At 53.5% G+C, this 19,624-nt stretch overlaps 6 protein-coding genes; 3 read left to right on the top strand and 3 right to left on the bottom strand.

Annotated features, from left to right (window-relative positions):
* Nucleotides 1-1,602: 1,602 nt before the first annotated feature.
* On the bottom strand, nt 1,603-3,748 carry RCC_00518 (uncharacterized protein; the record flags this gene model as incomplete). XM_023765670.1 has 2 exons in its annotated part: nt 1,603-3,202; nt 3,255-3,748. 2 exons carry the CDS (start codon nt 3,746-3,748, stop codon nt 1,603-1,605), a joined length of 2,094 nt encoding a protein of 697 aa, XP_023621438.1.
* Nucleotides 3,749-10,244: 6,496 nt separating this feature from the next.
* RCC_00517 (probable Protein transport protein sec24) lies at nt 10,245-13,199 on the top strand (the record flags this gene model as incomplete). XM_023765669.1 has 4 exons in its annotated part: nt 10,245-10,856; nt 10,916-11,080; nt 11,210-12,562; nt 12,618-13,199. The coding sequence occupies 4 exons, from the start codon at nt 10,245-10,247 to the stop codon at nt 13,197-13,199; spliced, it is 2,712 nt and encodes a 903-aa protein (XP_023621437.1).
* Nucleotides 13,200-13,843: 644 nt separating this feature from the next.
* On the top strand, nt 13,844-14,337 carry RCC_00516 (uncharacterized protein; the record flags this gene model as incomplete). XM_023765668.1 has 3 exons in its annotated part: nt 13,844-13,924; nt 13,986-14,135; nt 14,200-14,337. 3 exons carry the CDS (start codon nt 13,844-13,846, stop codon nt 14,335-14,337), a joined length of 369 nt encoding a protein of 122 aa, XP_023621436.1.
* Nucleotides 14,338-14,784: 447 nt separating this feature from the next.
* Nucleotides 14,785-15,732, bottom strand: RCC_00515 (uncharacterized protein; the record flags this gene model as incomplete). Its single annotated transcript, XM_023765667.1, has 1 exon — nt 14,785-15,732. One exon carries the CDS (start codon nt 15,730-15,732, stop codon nt 14,785-14,787), a length of 948 nt encoding a protein of 315 aa, XP_023621435.1.
* Nucleotides 15,733-16,298: 566 nt separating this feature from the next.
* RCC_00514 (related to yippee family protein) lies at nt 16,299-17,024 on the top strand (the record flags this gene model as incomplete). Its single annotated transcript, XM_023765666.1, has 1 exon — nt 16,299-17,024. The coding sequence occupies one exon, from the start codon at nt 16,299-16,301 to the stop codon at nt 17,022-17,024; it is 726 nt and encodes a 241-aa protein (XP_023621434.1).
* Nucleotides 17,025-17,688: 664 nt separating this feature from the next.
* On the bottom strand, nt 17,689-18,873 carry RCC_00513 (related to allantoinase; the record flags this gene model as incomplete). The annotated part of the gene is made up of 1 exon (XM_023765665.1): nt 17,689-18,873. The coding sequence occupies one exon, from the start codon at nt 18,871-18,873 to the stop codon at nt 17,689-17,691; it is 1,185 nt and encodes a 394-aa protein (XP_023621433.1).
* Nucleotides 18,874-19,624: the final 751 nt, after the last annotated feature.

Genomic DNA, 19,624 nt, shown 5'->3' with positions numbered 1-19,624 from the left:
TAAAATAACAAACAGAGTGCAAAGAGGACAGTTCCGATGAGAGAGCGGTAGCGGCGGAAGAGGTTGGCGCATATTGAGCGGATGGAATTGATGAGTCCGACAAGTCCAGGCTCTCGTTGGACCGGGTAGGAAGGCGGCAGGATTGGGTTTCCCCAGTCATCATACTGTGAGCCCATTCTGCGCCGAACGCTACTCATTTGATGAGGTCGATGTCGTCGAGATGGAAATCGGGCATGTATTGAAACCGGGACCTCCTTCCCGGTCGGTGATGATCGTTGATGRCAAAGTCGGCGGGAGGCGATTATTAGATCTACCTTAGCTTGACGACGCGTGGAAACGCGACTTTGATGCTCCAATCTCACACATTGATTGCTCCATCACGTCAACATTTCCAAAACGTGGCATTAGGCATTGAGCCTTCACTCGGCCCACGGAAGCGACCGATACAATAAGTCCGTCTAGCTATGCTAATGTAGAGAACGACCTTTTCACACCCTCCTTCTCTGTTGACTTCGAATGAAGTTGTTTCGGTGAGGTGCTCGATGGCGTGGCTAAACGAGCCATATTTGCTCGAAAAGCAGACAATCACATCTCTCGGTTGGTATTGTCAACACCCATTGACGCGTGGAGAGTCTCTTCAGCAATCCACGAAAAGACTGTGCTAGTAAGACAGGCTCCAGCGTCATTGAAAGCAACAACTGCTTCGAAAGAGTGCCCTTGTCATCCGAAACAACAAAGAGAAGGGAATTCTGTAAGCACACGGATAAGGTAGATCGAATCGTTCGCGATCAATGGTGGGTTCATATTCGTCAACCCTTGCCATTTACCACATCCGACTCTTCGCTGCGAACTAAAGCAGAAAGTACTACAACTCATACCTAGAACTGTTGCCTCGCCGATGATACCCCCGGGCCCCATAGTACTCAACCAAGAGAAAAAAGCAAACCAACTCCGCGTTTACATGCAACGTAATATCTCATTCATAACAGAAAATCATAATTCAGATGCTGCTCGTTCCTCGGGTATCTCCGTGAAAATGTATGTTCGTGAAGTAAAGGRGCTTTGCAGCAAAACATGCATCCGCAATGTGTCCTTTGCAGCGTCATCAACAAATCGCAGTCGTGAAATCTCGTGTAGTCGTAATATCATTATCATAAGTGGATGTTTGTTGAGAGGAGTCGGAGCGGGCTTGATGTTATCGYTTCGAGTCGTTGGGGAAAATGATGTTCGGCTGGCGATTGCTGGGGCACTTTTGACCCATGCAGGCGGAAACGTGTCAGGACTTTCGATGTGAGAGTACGGTCGAAGATGTCCTCCCTCAACTCGTTCCCATATCATACTCCTTGACCAGAACGTGCAGGGCATCACGGCGCCGAGGGAGGACTCGAAGCCTCCCAAGAGGTCAACATGAGTCGGAGGAGCCCCTTCAAAGAATTCTCACCTTTCTTGAGGTGGCCAATTTGATTGGGGGCATTTTGACCTTTGTGCCGAATGTAGAAAGCTCTGGTCAAGGCGCTGTGATAGTGTTCGCCGAGTGATATCATCAGACTCCACCCCTCGAAGCGGAAGTGGTCGACAGCTGCCAGCTTCGCCTTTCATGTCCTAGGATTGGTGCTCTTCTCTCGTAGCAACAGCGACAAGAGCCTCGAGTTTGGTCAGTCCGTTGTTCGACTGACTGTAATTGGACTGGTTATATCGTCCTTCATGGCCAGCCTGGAGGGCATATGTTTGTGGTGGCTGGCCTTGGGCTTGGGGGTGGCGTGAATAGGTGTGGTACCCAGAGTCAGCTCGGGAAATCTTGCTCTCATCGCTGGCTGCATGTCCTGGTGGAAGAGCTTCTGATGTTCTACCAGGGTTGACTATGATAGGATTATACTCTGGGCCGTGGGGCATTGAGGGTGTTGGCGCGCCATCACTGCTGCCGGAGTCTTCCGGCGAGGGTCGGTGCGGCAACAAGATGTTGGGTGCACCAGGAAATATTGGTACCTGAGAGACTCCGTAGAAGCCCTCGCGCTTAATCCTGCGCGGCGTCACGGGCTGTTCGGGCATCGAATAATGCTTGTGATGTGTGTATCGTGCGGTGGAAGGCCCCTGGGAGCCGGATTGATAAGGCGATTGCTGATAGCTCTGCCACTGAGGCTCCGCGGGAGCGTTTGCTGCAGTGATATCCAGTCTGGTGAGACCCTGGTGCAAGACCGCATCGGCAGGTCGACCTGAGCTCGTAGGACGAGGAGTGGAGTCGATCATCATTGGACTTGGGTGCTGTCGGACGGTGGGAGGAGGAGCATGGTCAAAACTCTCAATTCCAGGAAGACGCGTCATCTGAGTGGCGGCGTGTTGCTGCGTAAAAGCAGGTCGCGGCTCATCAGGGGTTTGGTGATATGTCAAACCACTTGTAGCGGGCCGCTGAGAGTACTGCGAGATGGTGCTCGGATGCCATGTACGCCTCCGGAACTCCATGTCCGCGTCAGAGTCCCGCCGTCCGTGGGAGAACACAGAGCTGGTGGGACTACCATAGGCACTGCTGTTTTGAGAAAAGTTTGAGGACGGCGAAGGCTGCATAGAGCTGAAGAAAGGTGGCGGAGGAACGTAACTGTTCGGGCTTTGGAACGGGTTGTTTGCTGACGGCACAGACAACCTACGACTCTGCGTCCGAGCGCCGTTGTAGTGTGAGGAGCGATTCAAACTGGAGCTCGGCGATGCCACCATCGGTTGCATCGCAGGACTGTGGCCACCGAAAGAAAAGGCATTCGATGTCGGAGTACCGTATCCAGAGGAAGACTGCRTGTAGTTGGTGTATGGAGGCGGACTACTCGGTCCTCCACTGTAGGCATCAGAGGACGATGGCATGGTACGCGCATTGCCTTCATTGGCCATCGCGAGAGGCTGTGGTCTGCGTCGGGCATCATCGGGTGTGCCCATGCTTGAGGTGGTCGATCCGATGCTCGACGTGGAGAGATTGCGACTATGTCCGCGAGCATGCCCACTCTGACTTCCGAGGGTGGAGGCCCGCGAGCGACTTGTAGTCGGCCGTACTCGGTCAGTCCGGATCTGCCTTTGAAACCTCGTGCCTGTAGCCGCCAAGGAGTCTCCGGGAATCTCTTCGTTCACGTGCACAGTCTGAGCGTGCTGCCGGAGGTTATCGAGCCTTGAAAAACGCCGGTGGCAATGACACTGGAAAGGCCGCTCGCCGGTATGTTTTCTGGGATCACATCAGTCTTGACCTCGTCTCGTATGACATTGAGTAAGCCCACCGTATATGCCTGGCCAAATGCTCACTTCGGGTGAAACTTAGCTGGCATGGCGGAAATTCTGTACAAAAGAACCTCTGCCCCTTCTTCTTCTTTGACGGCCTCTGCGAATCACTGGTAACGCTCTCATTATCCGACCCGTCTTCTTCGTTCTCATCGTCGTCACCATCGCCCATCTCCACATCACGAGATTCCTGGTGGGGATCTCCCGCTGTGCGCAAGTGGAATTGGTCTCTCTTTGCTGGCGTCACCGGCTCTACAATATCGTGGACATGGCCTGCGCAAGGTAACTCATCTGGCAATGGTCGCTGCCCCAAGACGCCACCAAAGCTATATCTTGTCGGCGTCCTCGGTGACGACTCATCTACGTTTGGACTTCTGGACTGCAAGTCGACTCTGCTTTCGATCTGATCCGGTGTGTTGAGTGTTTGTTCGTCTCCTGTATGAGGTGTTTGCGGTGCAGAAGGACCGCCATTCACCGCAGAGAATGTTGCCATTTGGCCTGCCACAAACTGCACCACCAGCGACCAGCAAGGTCTCTCGCGCGACGTTCAAAGTTGGGGCGAATGGTCTCAGCAGGTCGTAGATATTGAAAAGCGTGGGTCGAGAGACCTCATTTACAATCGATCGAGGTATGTCGTCGCCGTGGGGGTGTCTGTGCGATCCAAGAATGCAGGAGTTACAGGGCTGGCGGGGATCGCGGAGAGTGGAGGTGTGTTCATCAAGAGCCAAGACTCGACCATGAGGGGGGTGGTAAGGATGTTTTGAGGACACAGAAGGACGGTGATGGCGTTCGTCTATCTGTCTACCATGCAGCGTACGACATATACGGGAGGAGGGTATGAATGATGATGGCACAGACGGTGCGCGGCTAGCGGTGCGATGACTGATAAGGCACCTCTCCTCGAGGGTTGGAGAGACGCTGACGTTGGCGAGGCACGGAGAAAGGATAGGCGGCGGGGAGAAGAGAACAAGAGATCCTGGCGCTCAGCTGCAGGACATGGGCACGAGCGTCGGTGCAAGAAAAGGCTGCCGCGAGGCTGCGTAGCTGGCGCTGGGAGCGTGGTGGGGCGCAGGAGTCGACCTGGCTGGCAAGGTTGTTGTCRATCCCCTGGTTTGGACCTTGGGCTGGTTCCATCCAGGGTTAACAAGTTACAACGGCCACTTACAACGCTCTCAAAAGAGGCTGGCTCGGCTGGTCATGCTCCTTGTTAGTTCCAACTTGCAACAAGACTCGAGCAGCGATGGAGGTAAAGATGCATCGTCGACCATCATGTCGGACGACTCTGGTCCCCGGAAGTGATCGGTTCGCAGACCCGTGTGGCGAAAGAAAGTAGTGAGAGTACGGGTACATACGATTCGAAGCAGCGCAAGCCAGCGAGCTTGTGTTTTCGACAAGGCTAGCCTCGTGATTGGCTGTGTGGCCGTGGCTGGAAACTCGCTTGGAGAGTCGCAGTCGCGCCCATTTCCAGGTACAGCGCGTGGGCATCTGCCATGTCGGCCTCTACATGGCACAACGTTTGGTGCTTGCGACCATCTAAGACATGCATCCATCGAATGGTGTGTGCTCGCGCGGCGGCTGCAGAGCCCCTCCGCGCGACTGTCACATGTACCAGGATGCAGCTTCTCCTAAAGCGTAAGCTTGAAGGCGGTGAATGGCATGTTGTTTACCTGGCGTGCGTGCGACGTCGCGTGTATTGGGTTTTGCCTTCCTGTGTTCCACACCTTCTTGAGCCTGTTCTATATCGCAGCCAATTGCGCAAAGTCGACGAGAGCTCGTCTGAGCACATGGTGGCATGCGCTAATGCAGCCATTGCTGCAGCCAGACAGGTACCTGAAAGTGTGAAGCAAGCGATTTCACGCCGATGCAATGAAGGTGGAGTCGATGTCGTGGCGACGTATCAGGGCGCCGCGGAATGGACTTGACGAGAGTGCGGCCTGACTATCTCTCACATTTTCCATCCCCTTGATTGGAGCCTGGCTACCGGGGACGCTGCTAAGAAGCCTGGTCAGCCAGACATCGCACTCTGCGTTGACGCGTCCACGCGATGCAACTGTGGTGTTGAGCACTTCATGACGGTACATTAATGCACGATTCTTTGGTACGATTTATGGCGAGCTGGATTGGATGCCTCTGGCACACCAAGCAAGTGGTTCCACGCAAGGACAGTCATCCTGGGCGAAGATCACGACAATAGAGATGCGAATTCCGGCACACTGCAGCTGATGATTAGTCGAGCGACCCGGATAAGATGGCCGACGACATCCGGCGAATCGATCTGGAAGTCGTAGACTGATTTGGCGTGATGAGTACATGTGTGTGCAGTAAGTAGGTGGTTGGACGCCGTCATGGATGAGTTGGAAAGGTGAAGTTGAAAAACCTTGCGTCGAGAAGCAGAAGCAGAAACAAACCTGAAGAATCGCAGACCGCCACTTCCCGAGTACACCACCGGTCGTACCTAACTAACCAGTGCTATCGAGCRGCACACTTTCACCTTCGAAGGAAAGAATACCCCTGCAAAGCATCCCGTCTGTTCCTGCGTGCTAGGGATCTCAAACCGAAACCACGGTTCCTTGGTTTTATGATCTTGTCACCCCTGCAGGCTCGAGAGCTGTCCTTTGGGGCACCATCCCCTTGAGCACCGTGCCTCCTTGAATAATAATTAATACTGTACATTCGAACATAATGACACTCAGACCTGTCCTGCACCCCATGGATGAAAACCTGGCTAACCAAGTCCATAGCGGAGCCAAATTGATCAAACGAGTGCATAATAGGATGACTGCGAATGGTGAAAGAAGGTCTAATTCAGGCTGCTTTTGTCAATCTTTGCCGTCGCCTTATTGGTGAATGGAAGGTGGGGTGGTTGGTACGGTGCGTTTCACTTAGCAGTCGTGGTCTTCCAACAAGTCATGAAGATCATGTGGAAACGAGTTCAAGATGGACACCTACCGAGGGGCAGAAGAAACTCAAGCTTGCCGGCTGTCCTCATACAGGTCGCATTGATCATTAAACCAAGCCGTGTTGTGGAGAGCAAACTACGTTGTCGAATGATGTCTTACCAATCGTGTCATTGTTTTTGTAGAGAGTACGACGTCTTTGATTGCAGCAGATAGGGCGGCAACCTTCACTTTCACTGGCCCTTGCACCACAATCGGCACATGTCGAGTCTCAACCTACTCCAGCTTCTTAGCAACAGACTTGAGAACCTCCGCGATGCCCATGCCAGCATTCTGCGGAGCTTTCCTGAATGCCTGCCAATGCTCTCCGTGTTTCGGTTCTGTAGCCACGCACTTCTCCACGAGGCCCTCCCTCTTCTCCTCAGTTCCATGCTGACAGAGGAACTTGTACCACCAAGCCCATGTATCTCCATGATCCGGATCCAACACCACCGCCTTTTGGAACCATGTATCCGCCTTGTCTAGCCTTCTTTCACTCCAGAAGATCCTCGCGGCCGTGATGAACAGGACGGGATCATTGTCGGCTTTCTGCATGGCCTCCAGGATTCTTGGTTTTCGTGACGTTCTCGCCTCCAAATTCCAGATGCGCTCGCTCCAGACGAGACCCGAACGAGGACATTCCTGCAGGGCCTGCGCCATCTTCTGGTTCGCAGCGGGGACGTTCTTGGCGCGCAGTTCGAGACGAACGGTCTCTGTCCAGAGGATAGCATTTTTAGGAACAGCAAGTCGAGCTTTCTCAAGAATGGAGCGCGCCTTCACCATTACGCCCATCTTCTCCTCCAGGCGACTGGCAAGTAGCCAGAGTGGAACGCTCTTTGGGCAATTTCTGGTACCCTGGCTGAACGCCTCTCGAGCTTGCGGTAGCATTTGTTTTGATTGATAGATCTGCCCCTTCATCATCCAAAGCTTATCGACTTTGGGGAAATTGTCCAGTCCCTCGTTCACAAGCTGCAGGGCTCGATCCACATCACCAGTCTGGCGTTCGAAAGCCACGCTGCGGATGAACACACGATCTGTGCGGGCTTCGGCGCGCGCTTGATCGAGCAGTCTCCGCGCTTGCTCAAATTTTCCATTATCAGCCTCGAGCTTGACGGCGGCGAGGTAAATGTCTTCATTTTCGGGATTTTTCGAGAAGGCTTCACCGAGAACCTTCCTGGCCGACTCGACATCGCCAGCCAGCAACTTCTCCCTCGCGAGCTGCAGCCACAATTCACCTGAGGTGGGAATGGAGCTGACGGCGCTCTCCAGGATGCTCCACAGATTCTCCTTTGTTCCATGATTTCGTTCCAGTTCTGCAGCGGAGAGCCAAACCCCTTTACGATGGTAGAACTCCTTCATTGCAACGGCATAAATAGACCTAGCCGTCTCAAAGCGGCTGCGAGTGATGCAGGACTTGGCATCGTCCAGCCATAGCTGCTTGCGATCGTCATCCTTCTCGAGACCCCATCCAATTGTTTCCTGGATTATGGCGCGGCAGGTGACCGGTGCACCCTCTTCTTCACACAATTCTGCTTGTGCTATCCATTCCTCACGCTTCAGCATAGCCGATTCTCGTGCAAGGGCCTTGACGGCACGATCCATGACCTTGTAGACCATTGCTGCATTTCCGGTCTGCTCTTGCAGACGTGCCGCGGCCACCCAGATCTCAAAGCTGGCCGGAATGGCTTTGCGTGCTTTGTTTAGCACAATCTGAGCATTTTCGGCAGTTTCCAGGCGTGCTAAGGCGAGCCAAAGCTCAACTGAGAGTGGTACAAGTTCTGTAGCTTTTACGAGCATTAGCTTTGCATCCTTGGGATCATCCTCCAACTGAACTGCTTCTTTCCAGATGGCCACAGACTGCGGTATGTGGTCTAGAGCCTTGCGCAACACCCGCTTTTTCGCAGTCGGCACATGTTCCAGTTTCGAGGCCTCAATCCACAGTCGCACCGAGCGGCTATTGTGCTCAATAGCCTTGGCCGCGATGATCTTCGCGTTGTGGTTGTCGTTCAATTGCATGCTCATCAGCCAGCAATCCTCGCTCTTAGGACACATTTCGCAGCCTCGTCGAATGACATTTCGCGCGGCAACGATCTTTCCAGCAATCTGTTCCAAACGGGCAGCGGCGAGCCATCCAGGTCCGTGACGAGGGTTKGTCTTGATAACAGATTCCAGCAGCACACGCGCACGTGCAATGTCTCCCACCTGCCACTCCGACGCATTGATCTCTGTTTTGCTCAGACTGGTGAGGTAGCCTTTGGGATCGATGCTCGTACTCGACCCGGAGGCATTGTCCGTGGCCGTACCTGCCGCAGCTTGGTCAAGACGCACCTTTAACACCTTGTCACGAGCTGCACCAATGTCCGCGAAATTCGTCATTGTTCCATCTGCCTGCTCGTTTGATGCAGTAGCCATGCCATCTTCCTGGACCTCGGTTCCCAGCTGCGTGCTGTCCCTCGCTCCGGCCAGAACACTATCGGGTACAGCGTAGAATCTCTGCCTCATGTTTTGCTTGTTGCGACGGTTCTTGCCGGTCAAATCGCCCACCTCGGGAATGCTGGCCCAGTCTTCATCGCTGACAGTCCCCAGAGCACGCTTGAGATCGGCGAATTGCTGCTGAATCTTGGGATTCTTACGTTCAAAGTCTTCGCGCTCAACGCGCTCTCGTTCTTCCCTATTAAACATTACGTTGGCATGCTGCTGAGATTGTGGTGAACAAGGGTTGTCAAAGACACGCTGGGAGGTGAGTACTAACCTGGATATTTTAMGTCGCTTGGCCATTCGTTCATCGACGTCCTGGTAAACTCGGTCCGCTTCATCGTCGTCGCGATCATAGTTTCCTGTCGCGAAGAGACCTTCTTCATTCTCGGCATCGCGGAATTGCTCTTCTGCATCTTCCTGCTCATTCTCCTTGTCCTTTTTCACGCCGTATGCCGTTGGCGGCGCATTTCCCAGGGCCGCAGCGCGTTTCGCGAGCGCTTCCTTGATCTGCTCCTCACTCGGGCCCTCTCTCGCTGGTCCCAGGTCGGAGCGTGTGGTGAAGCCCGTGGCTCCGCGACCCAGACCAGCAACATAATTCTCCGGCGCCTGTTGCGACAGGAAGTCCTTGCGTCCGGACATGGTACCGGTCGTGGTGGTGGTGGCGATGTGGAATTGTTGATGTCTTGGAAAAGAAGCAGTTGAACTTCGCGAGCATCCGTGAAGATCTGCGYTGACTGATGACTGGTTTGGGAATCTACCTAGAACCAAAGTACCGAGTACTAACTAATCGGTTTCCACTTCGTCTGGTCYACCTGAGATTATCGATGCCAGAACAATGTATTCGCGCAGTTACAGGCCTCACTTCGACCCGAACACGTGTACACTTACCTACACTGACTTGAAGGCTGCGGTGTATCAAACAGAACGTTAATTGACGATCAAGGCGTTGGATACTAGGCATAATTCAAACAGATGCCAGATATGCATGCTCATGACAAGTCGTCGCCGATGCGTCTACCGTAGTTTGCACTCGCTCGCCGAACTGTCCATCGACCACGACGTATCATCACATGCAATATAAACGGTGAAAATAGGTACATTGAGAAAGATCGAAAATGTACACACGGTGAACCGAAACGTTGCCTTCCACTCTGTCCGTCAGGGTCTCCCCACTTGGCATGCCCGCGGGATACCTTACCTCCAATACTCTGAGCTGTCCATTTCGGATAACACGAGTTAAACAGCTTCGTGGTCTTGATACCAGCAAGAGTCATCAGGCGATTTGCAGAGCTGCATAGTCATCGACAGCGTCTGCCATTCGTGTGACATCGAGACTCCTCCGCCAACATCCCCGACGGCATTCCGCGTGCGCTTCGAGCTCACCAGTCGTCCAACAATTTGGATCCTCCCAAACACCACCTTACCACCCCTTCTCGGACAATTCGCGCTTTCCGAACTCTCTTCCGCCAGACAACCACGCCTCTGTTGACAGCCTAGTTCCGCCTATCTTACCCTTGCTCCTCGACTCAGCACACCGCATCGGAGACATCAAACACAGAGACCATTGGAAGAGGCATGGCGAGTCCACAACAACCATACGAGGATGGCGGGCCCGAGGGTGCCGCCTACGGACAGCAGCAACAAGCACCCGCGCCCGCAAACAAGAAGAAGAATCGCTATGCTGGTCAGGCCTACGAGTTCGGCGCCGGAGCCAATTCGCAGCAGCCGGGAGGTCCACCACCCCCAGGTGGAGCATATCCCGGCCAAGCAGGACCTGCACAGCCCGCCTATGGCTACCAACCGCAGCCTATGGGAGGTCAAGCACCTTATGGTATGCCTCAACAGCCAGCGTACGGCGATCCCGCGACCCAGAGCCCCGCTCCTCAAATGGGAGGCTTCCAGCAGCCCCAGTACGGCGCCCCCACGGGCTACGAGGCTCCGGCACCTGGCTACCCAACACCCGTAGTGCCCGGGATGCAGCAGCCGCAGGGCGTTGCCGGCATGACACAGCAATTTGGGCAGATGGGCATGGGCGGACAGCAGCCAGCACAACCTCCGCAGCAGCAAGGGCAAGGCGTACCAATGCGCCTGAACCCCCTGCAACCCGTGGATATCAGCCTTCAGGGCCAACCTTTCCACGTCAGCGATCTCGACCAGGCGCCGCCACCAATCATRCTCCCTCCGAACGTGAGTGTGAATCCATACAGATTGGAAATCACAATTGCATGTGCTGATACCATTGATAGTCCTCGGTTACACCTTCCCCGTTCGCTAACTGCTCGCCCAAATACGTGCGATCGACCCTCAACGCCATGCCCGCTACCAACTCTCTCCTCAAAAAGAGCAAGCTTCCATTCGCCTTGATCATTCAGCCATATGCTGCGCTCCACGACGCGGAAGATGATGTTCCCGTTCAGCACGATCAAGTGATCGCACGATGCAGGAGATGCCGGACATATATGAACCCATTCGCAAGCTTTCTGGACCACTCACATAGATGGCGGTGCAACATGTGCAATCTTACAAACGATGTCCCACAGAGCTTTGATTGGGACAGTATCAAACAGCAGTCCGTGGATAGATGGCAGCGACCGGAGTTGAACTATGCCGTGAGCGAGTTTGTAGCTCCTCAGGAGTACATGGTACGCGCTCCGCAACCATTGATTTACCTCTTCCTGTTCGACGTGAGCTACGCTGGCGTAACGAGTGGACTCCTTGCGACCGCGGCGAGATGCATTCTTGAAAGCTTGGACAGGATACCAAACACCGACCGCAGGACACGGCTTGGATTCATGGCAGTCGACAGCTCCCTTCACTACTTCAGCATTCCGCACGATGGTGGCGAGAACAATGAAGCCAAGATGCTGGTAGTCAGCGACTTGGACGAGCCTTTTCTGCCTACCCCCGAGGACCTTCTCGTCAACATGTCAGAATGCCGTGCAAACATTGAGAATTTCCTTACAAAGTTGCAGGGCATGTTTGCCAACACACAAAACGCCAGCTCTGCCATGGGCTCGGCGCTCCGAGCCGGGCACAAGCTCATAAGCCACGTCGGTGGCAAGATGGTGGTTCTCTCGGCGACACTTCCAAACATTGGCTTCGGCAAGCTGGAGATGCGAGAGGACAAGAAGCTCCTTGGGACTTCAAAAGAGAATGCGCTCCTGCAGACGGCAAACAGCTTTTACAAAAGCTTCGCGGTCGAGTGCAGCAAAACGCAAGTTTCGATCGATATGTTCCTGTTCAGCGCACAATATCAGGATGTGGCCAGTTTGAGCAATCTGCCAAGATACACGGGTGGTCAGACTTATTTCTACCCGGCCTGGAACGCTGCGAGGACAGAGGACGCCATCAAGTTTGCGACAGAATTCAGCGATTACCTGTCGTCTGAGATTGGACTGGAGGCCGTACTCCGTGTGCGCACAACAACCGGCCTGCGTCCGAGCGCTTTCTATGGCAACTTCTTCAACCGCTCTAGCGATTTGTGCGCGTTCCCTGCCATGCCCAGAGATCAAGCATACGTTGTCGAGATTGCAATTGACGAGAGCATCACAAAGGCTTTTGCATGCTTGCAAGTTGGTGTGCTACACACAACTTGTAATGGCGAGCGGAGAATCCGCGTTATGACGCTCAGCATTCCTGTTACTCAAAACATGGCAGATGTGTATGCTTCTGCCGACCAGCAAGCCATCACCGCCTACTTCTCGCACAAAGCTGTTGAGAGGGCTCTCAGCAGTGGGTTGGATGCTGCCAGAGATGCTCTGCAGGCGAAGATGATTGAGCTTCTCCAGACTTACAAGAAAGAGCTTGGTGGTGGCAACATGGGTGGTGGCGGGCTACAATTCCCAGCAAATCTGCGAGCACTGCCTATGCTGTTTCTTGGATTGATGAAAAATGTGAGTAGAGAAACGCTTACCATCACATGCAAAGTCCCTACTAATGAACGAACAGCTCGGCCTGCGCAAATCTGCCCAGATCCCTACCGATCTGCGGTCCGCTGCTCTGTGCCTCCTCTCCACACTTCCACTTCCCCTTTTAATCCAATACATATATCCTCGCCTTTACTCCCTGCACGATATGCCTGATGATGCTGGCCTCCCCAACCCGGAAACTGGAGCCATCACCATGCCCCCAGCGCTCAACCTCACCTCCGCCAACATCGTGCCTTTTGGGCTCTATCTCCTCGACGATGGCCAGACACAATTTCTGTGGCTTGGTCGCGATGCCGTTCCGGCATTAATCAACGACGTCTTCGGTATTGAGGACAAGAACCAACTGAAGCAGGGAAAGACCAGTCTACCGGTACTGGAGAGTGAAATGAACGAGCGAGTCAGGGCTGTGGTGGCGAAGAGCAGAGATCATGCCGGGAAGGGCTGCGGTAGCATCTGCGTTCCGCCACTTTATCTGATCCGCGAGGACGGAGAGCCGAGTCTGAGGCTGTGGGCCCAGACACTTTTGGTGGAGGATCGTGCGGATCAGGGTGTTAGCGGAGGAATGTTCTTGGGAACTTTACGGGACAAGGTCGTCACTTAGATCCTGCTGCTAGTTTACTGAAGATGAGCGAGGAGTCGGGGTCGATTGGCGGCTGGGCTTGGTAGTGTTTAAGACACGTGCACCAGGTCTGCACAAACGGTCTATCTTATGCATGAGAATGGAAAAGCAGATTGAAACATTTGACGTGGACAGACGCTGTCCAAAACTTGAAGGTAAGGATGGACTGTTCACGCAGTGCACACCGGTGAAGGCAATGCAGACACAGCAGCCCGGTCGGAATGCATACAACATCACAAAGAAATCATTCGGACGACTGATGCGAACGATTTTATCCACTCAAATCATCCGACTGTCCCTTCGGCATGCTGGAGTCGGGGGCATGGGGGAGTTTCCGAGGGCTCGTGCCATGTATGGTATATGCCCCTATCCTGTTGCATTCTTAGGGCTTACATACGCCCACACCGACCGAAGTTTGCACGAAAGCATGCGAATAGTCCGGGAYCTTCATGCTTGCTATACAGCCTCACAGTCAATGGGGCCATGATCGGTAACACTCTGGGGTCGAGCGTGAGTTCTATAAGCAGCAATTCTATACTTGTTATAAATGCTCTCCCTCGGGTGTTCACCATCAACTCTGACCGTCTCACCGATTCTATCTTTCTGTCCTTCGAGAAACAACAAAAATGGTCTCCGCCAACTTCCTCTCTCAAGCCCTCTTCGCAGGTGCAGCTCTGGCAAGCGGCCTCCACCTGCGTAGAGACCAGGTAAATTAACCTTTGAGCCTACTCCCACGTCAAGGTATATACTAACGATATTCCAATGCAGTGCACCTCTGATGATGCTTGTGAAGGAGCCTGCCGTGCWGTTGATGTCAAGTGCGAAGGCGCGAACGTCACGCCCACCGAGGCCGTCATAGCAGAAGCACGACGCCGCTACCAAGACTATCATTGCGTAAACTCGCAATGCCAGTGTGCCGTATGTCGCCCGAAAGCCAGGCGGAAGTAGTGAGAGATCAGTGCTGATATGTCGACCGATATAGGTGACTAGCGATGACCAGGCGCAGGATTTCTGCCAATACCTGGTAGAGAATGACAAGGCTTTCAAAGGGTTTAAATATGATGATGGCCATTTCGACTTTGACACAAACACGATTACCTGTGTTATCGTCCCTGCATAGACGTGCTGCTGTGTTTTTGGCGCGGTTCCGGAGCGTCTCAACGCACATGGACGAATTACAATTTGGTGATCTGCGTGGGTTCATCGCGGCTTCTGAATGGGGCCACAGCCAGTCGTTAGACCGTGGTATTGGCTGCATTTGTGTTCGGTATATCGCCAGTATGYTGCATATCAGCTTTAGCCTTAGTGTGTCGTCTCACAGTGAGTGCATACTCTTTGAAATGTCGGGCAAATTAGTGGGTGGCACTTGGCCACTCGCTCCGAATGAAGCTCTCCGTCCTAGGGGCGGCGCTCAGCTCGAGGGTGACCTTGCGAGTGGCTCAGCCGATTGACCTGATGACGGGAGGAGAGCCACCTTATACTTGCTTGGTGTGCAAGACTCCGCCACGTGGACATGCTTTGCTATGCGTTCAAGTCGACATCGCAAGATGATGGGATTGGTCTGCAGTCATGTTGCAGCACCGGTATTTCCTCTCATGACAACCAATTTCCAGAAGAACCACTTCCCTGACAGTTCATCGCGCCTCCAGGACAGTATACCAATGCCTGGAAGCTTCACTCCGAGTGGCGCACCCTCCTGCTCGGTGTCGACGAACACCGTCGCAGTCTTACATGAAGAATCGAGCTCGGCCTGAACGTTGACAAGGCGAGTTGAGAAGTGAGGGAACTTCTGGAGATACTGCACCTGCCTTTGGACATATGTCTGCAAGTCGATGTCCGCTGCCGTGCGGTTCGCAGTCCCGGCTGAAAAGTAGGGGGCGACCCAATCTGCATCGAGCAGAGTCGTGATGGACGTGGAGTTGTGGAGCTCGATGAATTGACGGCCGTAGTCCATTAGCAAAGCTTTCGTAGCTTCCGGTCCGGCGTCTTCAACCTCCATGGCGCCAGGGCCTTTCGTCTTGTCGTGTGTGAAGCTCTTGCGAAGGTATGTTGTACTCATATCCTCTTGCCTTGGGTCTTTCGGGGGTCCCTCCATGGCACCCCGGGCGGCGTCTAATCCCGKCCCTCGCATGGCTGATGCAGACGTTACCTTCCATTCTCCGCGGATCTTTCGCAAGGTAAGCAAGGTAGTGCCTGGAATCGATACACCACCCTCGCTCATGGTCCCGTTTACAAATGTGCTCGCGCGTTCTGCACTCTCAAACGTAGTTGTGATTTCGGTGGCATGTATCCTACGATCGGGGTGGTTTTTGCAATGCTCTTCAAACAAGCTGACGTGATTGTCGAGGCTGTCTTCACTCGAACCATCGAGGCGGTATTCGAAGTTTCCGGTCGCAACGGGTGCGATGTAGGAGGCGCTCCGCAGACGCGAAAAATCTCGATTGTTGATGTAGGAGTAGTACTCGTGCACAATGCTCTCGATGTAGAGCCTGTCTTGTTCGCCTGTGTCAGGCATCTCGAGACAGGAGGTTCCCGACGTGACGCGCGAGGCTTGAATGGTCGACGACAATTGGAGGACGTGGGTCTCTTGGTACACCAAAAGAAGGTTGTGTCTGGTGGGGCAAGAGGCGCCCCTCTCTGCCGGGACCTTCCATCTCAACGTTAAGGTAACTTACCTAAGTTCCGATCACCTGAAGAACCTTAAGGTACCTTATCATGTGAATCATCCTCCCCTCCCCTCCCTTGGGTCACGGGTGGGAGCCGCAGCTGACCGCTCCTCAAACATGGAAGCTGCACCTGCTATCGCTGCAGAGCGTCATGTGCTCCTGGCGACATGTTGACTTGCTCTGCGTTAGCCATCTGAGACCCATCTCGCTAGAAACATCCACTACCAGAGATCGATATCGCTCGCACCAATCTACCCGCAATAGCCAAAGTATGCGTTGGTAGCACCAGCTCGAGCTCCTCCCGGCAGCACTGCTCTCAGCACTCACACATCTCATACCATTTCCCAATTTCAGCTTTGCGAGCATATTCTCGGCACCCGTCTTCAACACTGCTACTGTCACACCCACGGCGGAAATGCCTTATCCATTGCCATCCTTACCCCCAACCCTCTTCCCTACATACTTGGTGCCATCTCTTCCGTTCCGCCGACGCAAGAGTAGTACGAATAGCACAGCATCTACCACTACAAACGAAGAAAGCAGCAGTGTGCCATCGACCGGTTCCTCATTTCTCGCAAATCACGAGGCGCATCTGCGTTGCGCGCGATGTCTCTCTGACATCGCACTGGCTTCACAAATTGTGTCCAAAGGCTTCACAGGCCGCCACGGACGTGCCTACCTTGTGGCCTCGTCAGAGCCAKCAGCTTCGACCCCAGCCAATCTTCTCCCCAACGCGAAGGCCAAGAATGACGCTCTCCCCAACCTGCCCAACACTTACACGCATAAGCCCACGCCGCGTCAACTGGTGACAGGAGCGCATACTGTGGGCGATATCAGCTGTGCACAATGCGGAAGTGTGTTAGGCTGGAAGTACATTGCCGCCGAAGAGGATAGCCAAAAGTACAAGATCGGAAAGTTCATTCTGGAGAYGAAAAGAGTGCTCAGGACCAGTCTTTGGGAATCTCGTGACGATGATCATGAGAGGAGTACAGGACCATTACCTCCAAGCGCGCTCACGTCCGTCGATACTGCCATCGAATTCGACAGTCAGGACGAGGACGAATGCGAGGACTTGTTCCTGGGAGTCTGGACTCCTCAATTGGCGAGAAAGCGCAGACGAGAGAAGCGTTTGACCGACTGAAGGTGTTAGAACCTCGATGTTGACGAATTTGCTTTGTTGTTTTGGTATGGTTGATGTTTCTTGGAGTTGAATTCTCCGGTTGGACTGCGTTGTCATAGTTTGATACCCATAATGCTGTTACGATGTCCTGCGAAGTACTGGGTAGTTTGAGGCATGACAATTCTTGTCAGAAAGATGATATCAGTCAATGGTTAGTCATGGAATGCACATATGTTGGCTTGTCGATATCGCCATAGGGTTAGGGTTGGGGGTAGGCATCCTTGCCATTCGAAATCTCTCCCCAAAGCCTTGTAGAGTCACGACACTCAGTAGTCCATGGTTCTGGACATGATGCACTACTCATAGCTAGCAATATGTAACAGGGCATGGTGCTGACAGTGCCTCAACACAGCACCGAGTGTCGTACAGAATCGTTGGTGGATTCAGCTGACCGTGTGTGGTGTGCATGGCAAGGTGTATCGCCGGCCTTACTCTGGAACGATACTGACGAACATTTCATGGATCAGAGCGAATCATAATACACCGCTTCACGCGGAAACTAACGGAAGTGAAATCTGAAATCTATATAATCGTGATCATATAAGATCTCACTCGATCTACCCAGATCCACTGACCAAACGTGTCCAAGTCGCTAAACAAAAGCCACCAATAGCCATCATTCTACTCATAACCTTCGCTCAAGCAAAAGTTCCCCAGACGGCCTCGACTTTGGAGCGAAGCCGCCCTCTCGAGTATGCACAGTCTTCCCCCTGAGCCAGGTCTGCTTCGCAAAGCCCCTGAGCCTCTTCCCTTCATACGGAGAGCACTTATTCCTAAAAAGCATAGTACTCGGCTCGACATCAAAGGTGCTTTGATCGTCAAATACACAAATGTCGCCGTCCATTCCGACCCTAAGGTCACCCTTTCTATGTTCCAGGCCTACTTGCTTGGCGGTGTTGGAGCAACACYACCTTGCGATGTTGACCAGTGTTTCGTCTACGTCCAGATTCCGGCGCATGGCTTCGGTCCATAGTATACTCAGTCCAAGGCCGACCGAACTGATGCCACCCCACGCGGTGAAAAAGTCGCCCTTGTTTGGACTTGAGCAACATCCGGCCTTCTTGTTTTCCCGTTCTGCGCCCAGTACATGAGACGGGAGAAGCTTCAAGTTCGGCGTGCACGGTGAATGGTCAGAAACTACAGTCTTGATCACACTATCCTGGATGTCGAGCACTTCGTTCCAAAGGCCGTCTTGGTTTGACTCTGATCGGATGGGAGGACAGCATTTGTGTCGTGTGTCGCCATCTTGTATATTCTCGGCAGCCAAGCTGAGATAATGGAAGCAGGTCTCAGCCGTGATGTTGACGCCCTTTGCCCGCGCTTCCCGGAGCATGGGTATAGCCTCGACAGCAGAAAGGTGGACGATGTGAAGTGGTAGTTTGGGTGCAAGATGTGCCAGGGCTAGAATCTCCATGATAGCTTGTACTTCAAAGGACGACGGCCGGGAATCGAGAAATGTCTGGTACTTTTCCAGAGGGCCGGTTGGCTCGAGAGAAGACATCGACTCGGCACCAGAGGTCGGAACCATCTCCGCGTGGAACATGACCGTAGTGGACTCATCTGCGAGCTCTTCAAACACCTTGGAAATATCCTCAGCAGAGACGGCAGGAAATTCCTCCACACCGCTGTCGATGAGGAAGCCCTTGAAACCTCGTACTCCTGCTTGCACCAGGGGCTTCAGTTCTGCAACATTGCCGGGCACTATACCGCCGTAGAATCCAACATCTATCCAACATTTGCCTTGTGCAGCAGCAACCTTCTCTTTCAAGCCATTCAGTGTTGTCGTTGGTGGAATCGCATTCAAAGGCATGTCTACCACAGTTGTGACTCCCCCAAAAGCCGCAGCCTGCGTTCCCGTCCAGAAGCCCTCCCATTCTGTTCGTCCTGGTTCGTTGAGATGCACATGCGCATCTACAAGTCCTGGTAGAAGCACATGAGGACTGTGGTTCGTATAAGGTGTGCCGGGAGGGAAAGATGCAGGAGGTAACACCGAATCGAAGACGGACACAATTTTGCCTGTAATTGTTGATATGACTATCGTTGCGGGAGTAAGCTGCCCTTCTACCACTGCTCGTGACGAGGCAAGCACAGTGATTTCAGAAGCCTTGACGTCTGCAACTGATAACGCGTCGTCGATCGTGTGTGGGGTATCGGTTCCAGTAGCGAAAGGAGCCATGCCTGGGGAGATCTTGTCTTCTATGTATCTTAATCCGCTGCCTGCTGCAGATGCCCAAGGGGTGGTCTAGGAGGATAATCTAACGCTGGGATATCAGTGGTGGTGTGAAGGACTGAAATGTCGAAGAGCTTAGGAAAGAGGACAGGATCGCTCTAAAGAAAGACAGTCTGACTCCGAAATCTGCATGTGAAAGAAGAGTCCCGCGATGAGGGGTGAGATGCATAGATAAGAGGATTGCCCATGGGGTTCCCCCGGCCGGGAGTTTTGCAGTGAAATGCCGCATGTTGAAGAAGCCGCTTGCAACGGGCTGTGAAAGGGAACAAAGCTGCCTCGTTCGGTGGGAAGCAGACATCGCCGCCGAGTGTAGCGTACGATGGCGTTTGCC

The sequence above is a fragment of the Ramularia collo-cygni genome, assembly GCF_900074925.1.
Source record: "Ramularia collo-cygni strain URUG2 genome assembly, contig: RCC_scaffold01, whole genome shotgun sequence".
Taxonomy (NCBI): Eukaryota; Fungi; Ascomycota; class Dothideomycetes; order Mycosphaerellales; family Mycosphaerellaceae; genus Ramularia; species Ramularia collo-cygni.
The sequence above is the reverse complement of the archived record's forward strand: the minus strand, read 5'-3'. Positions and strand labels throughout refer to the sequence as shown.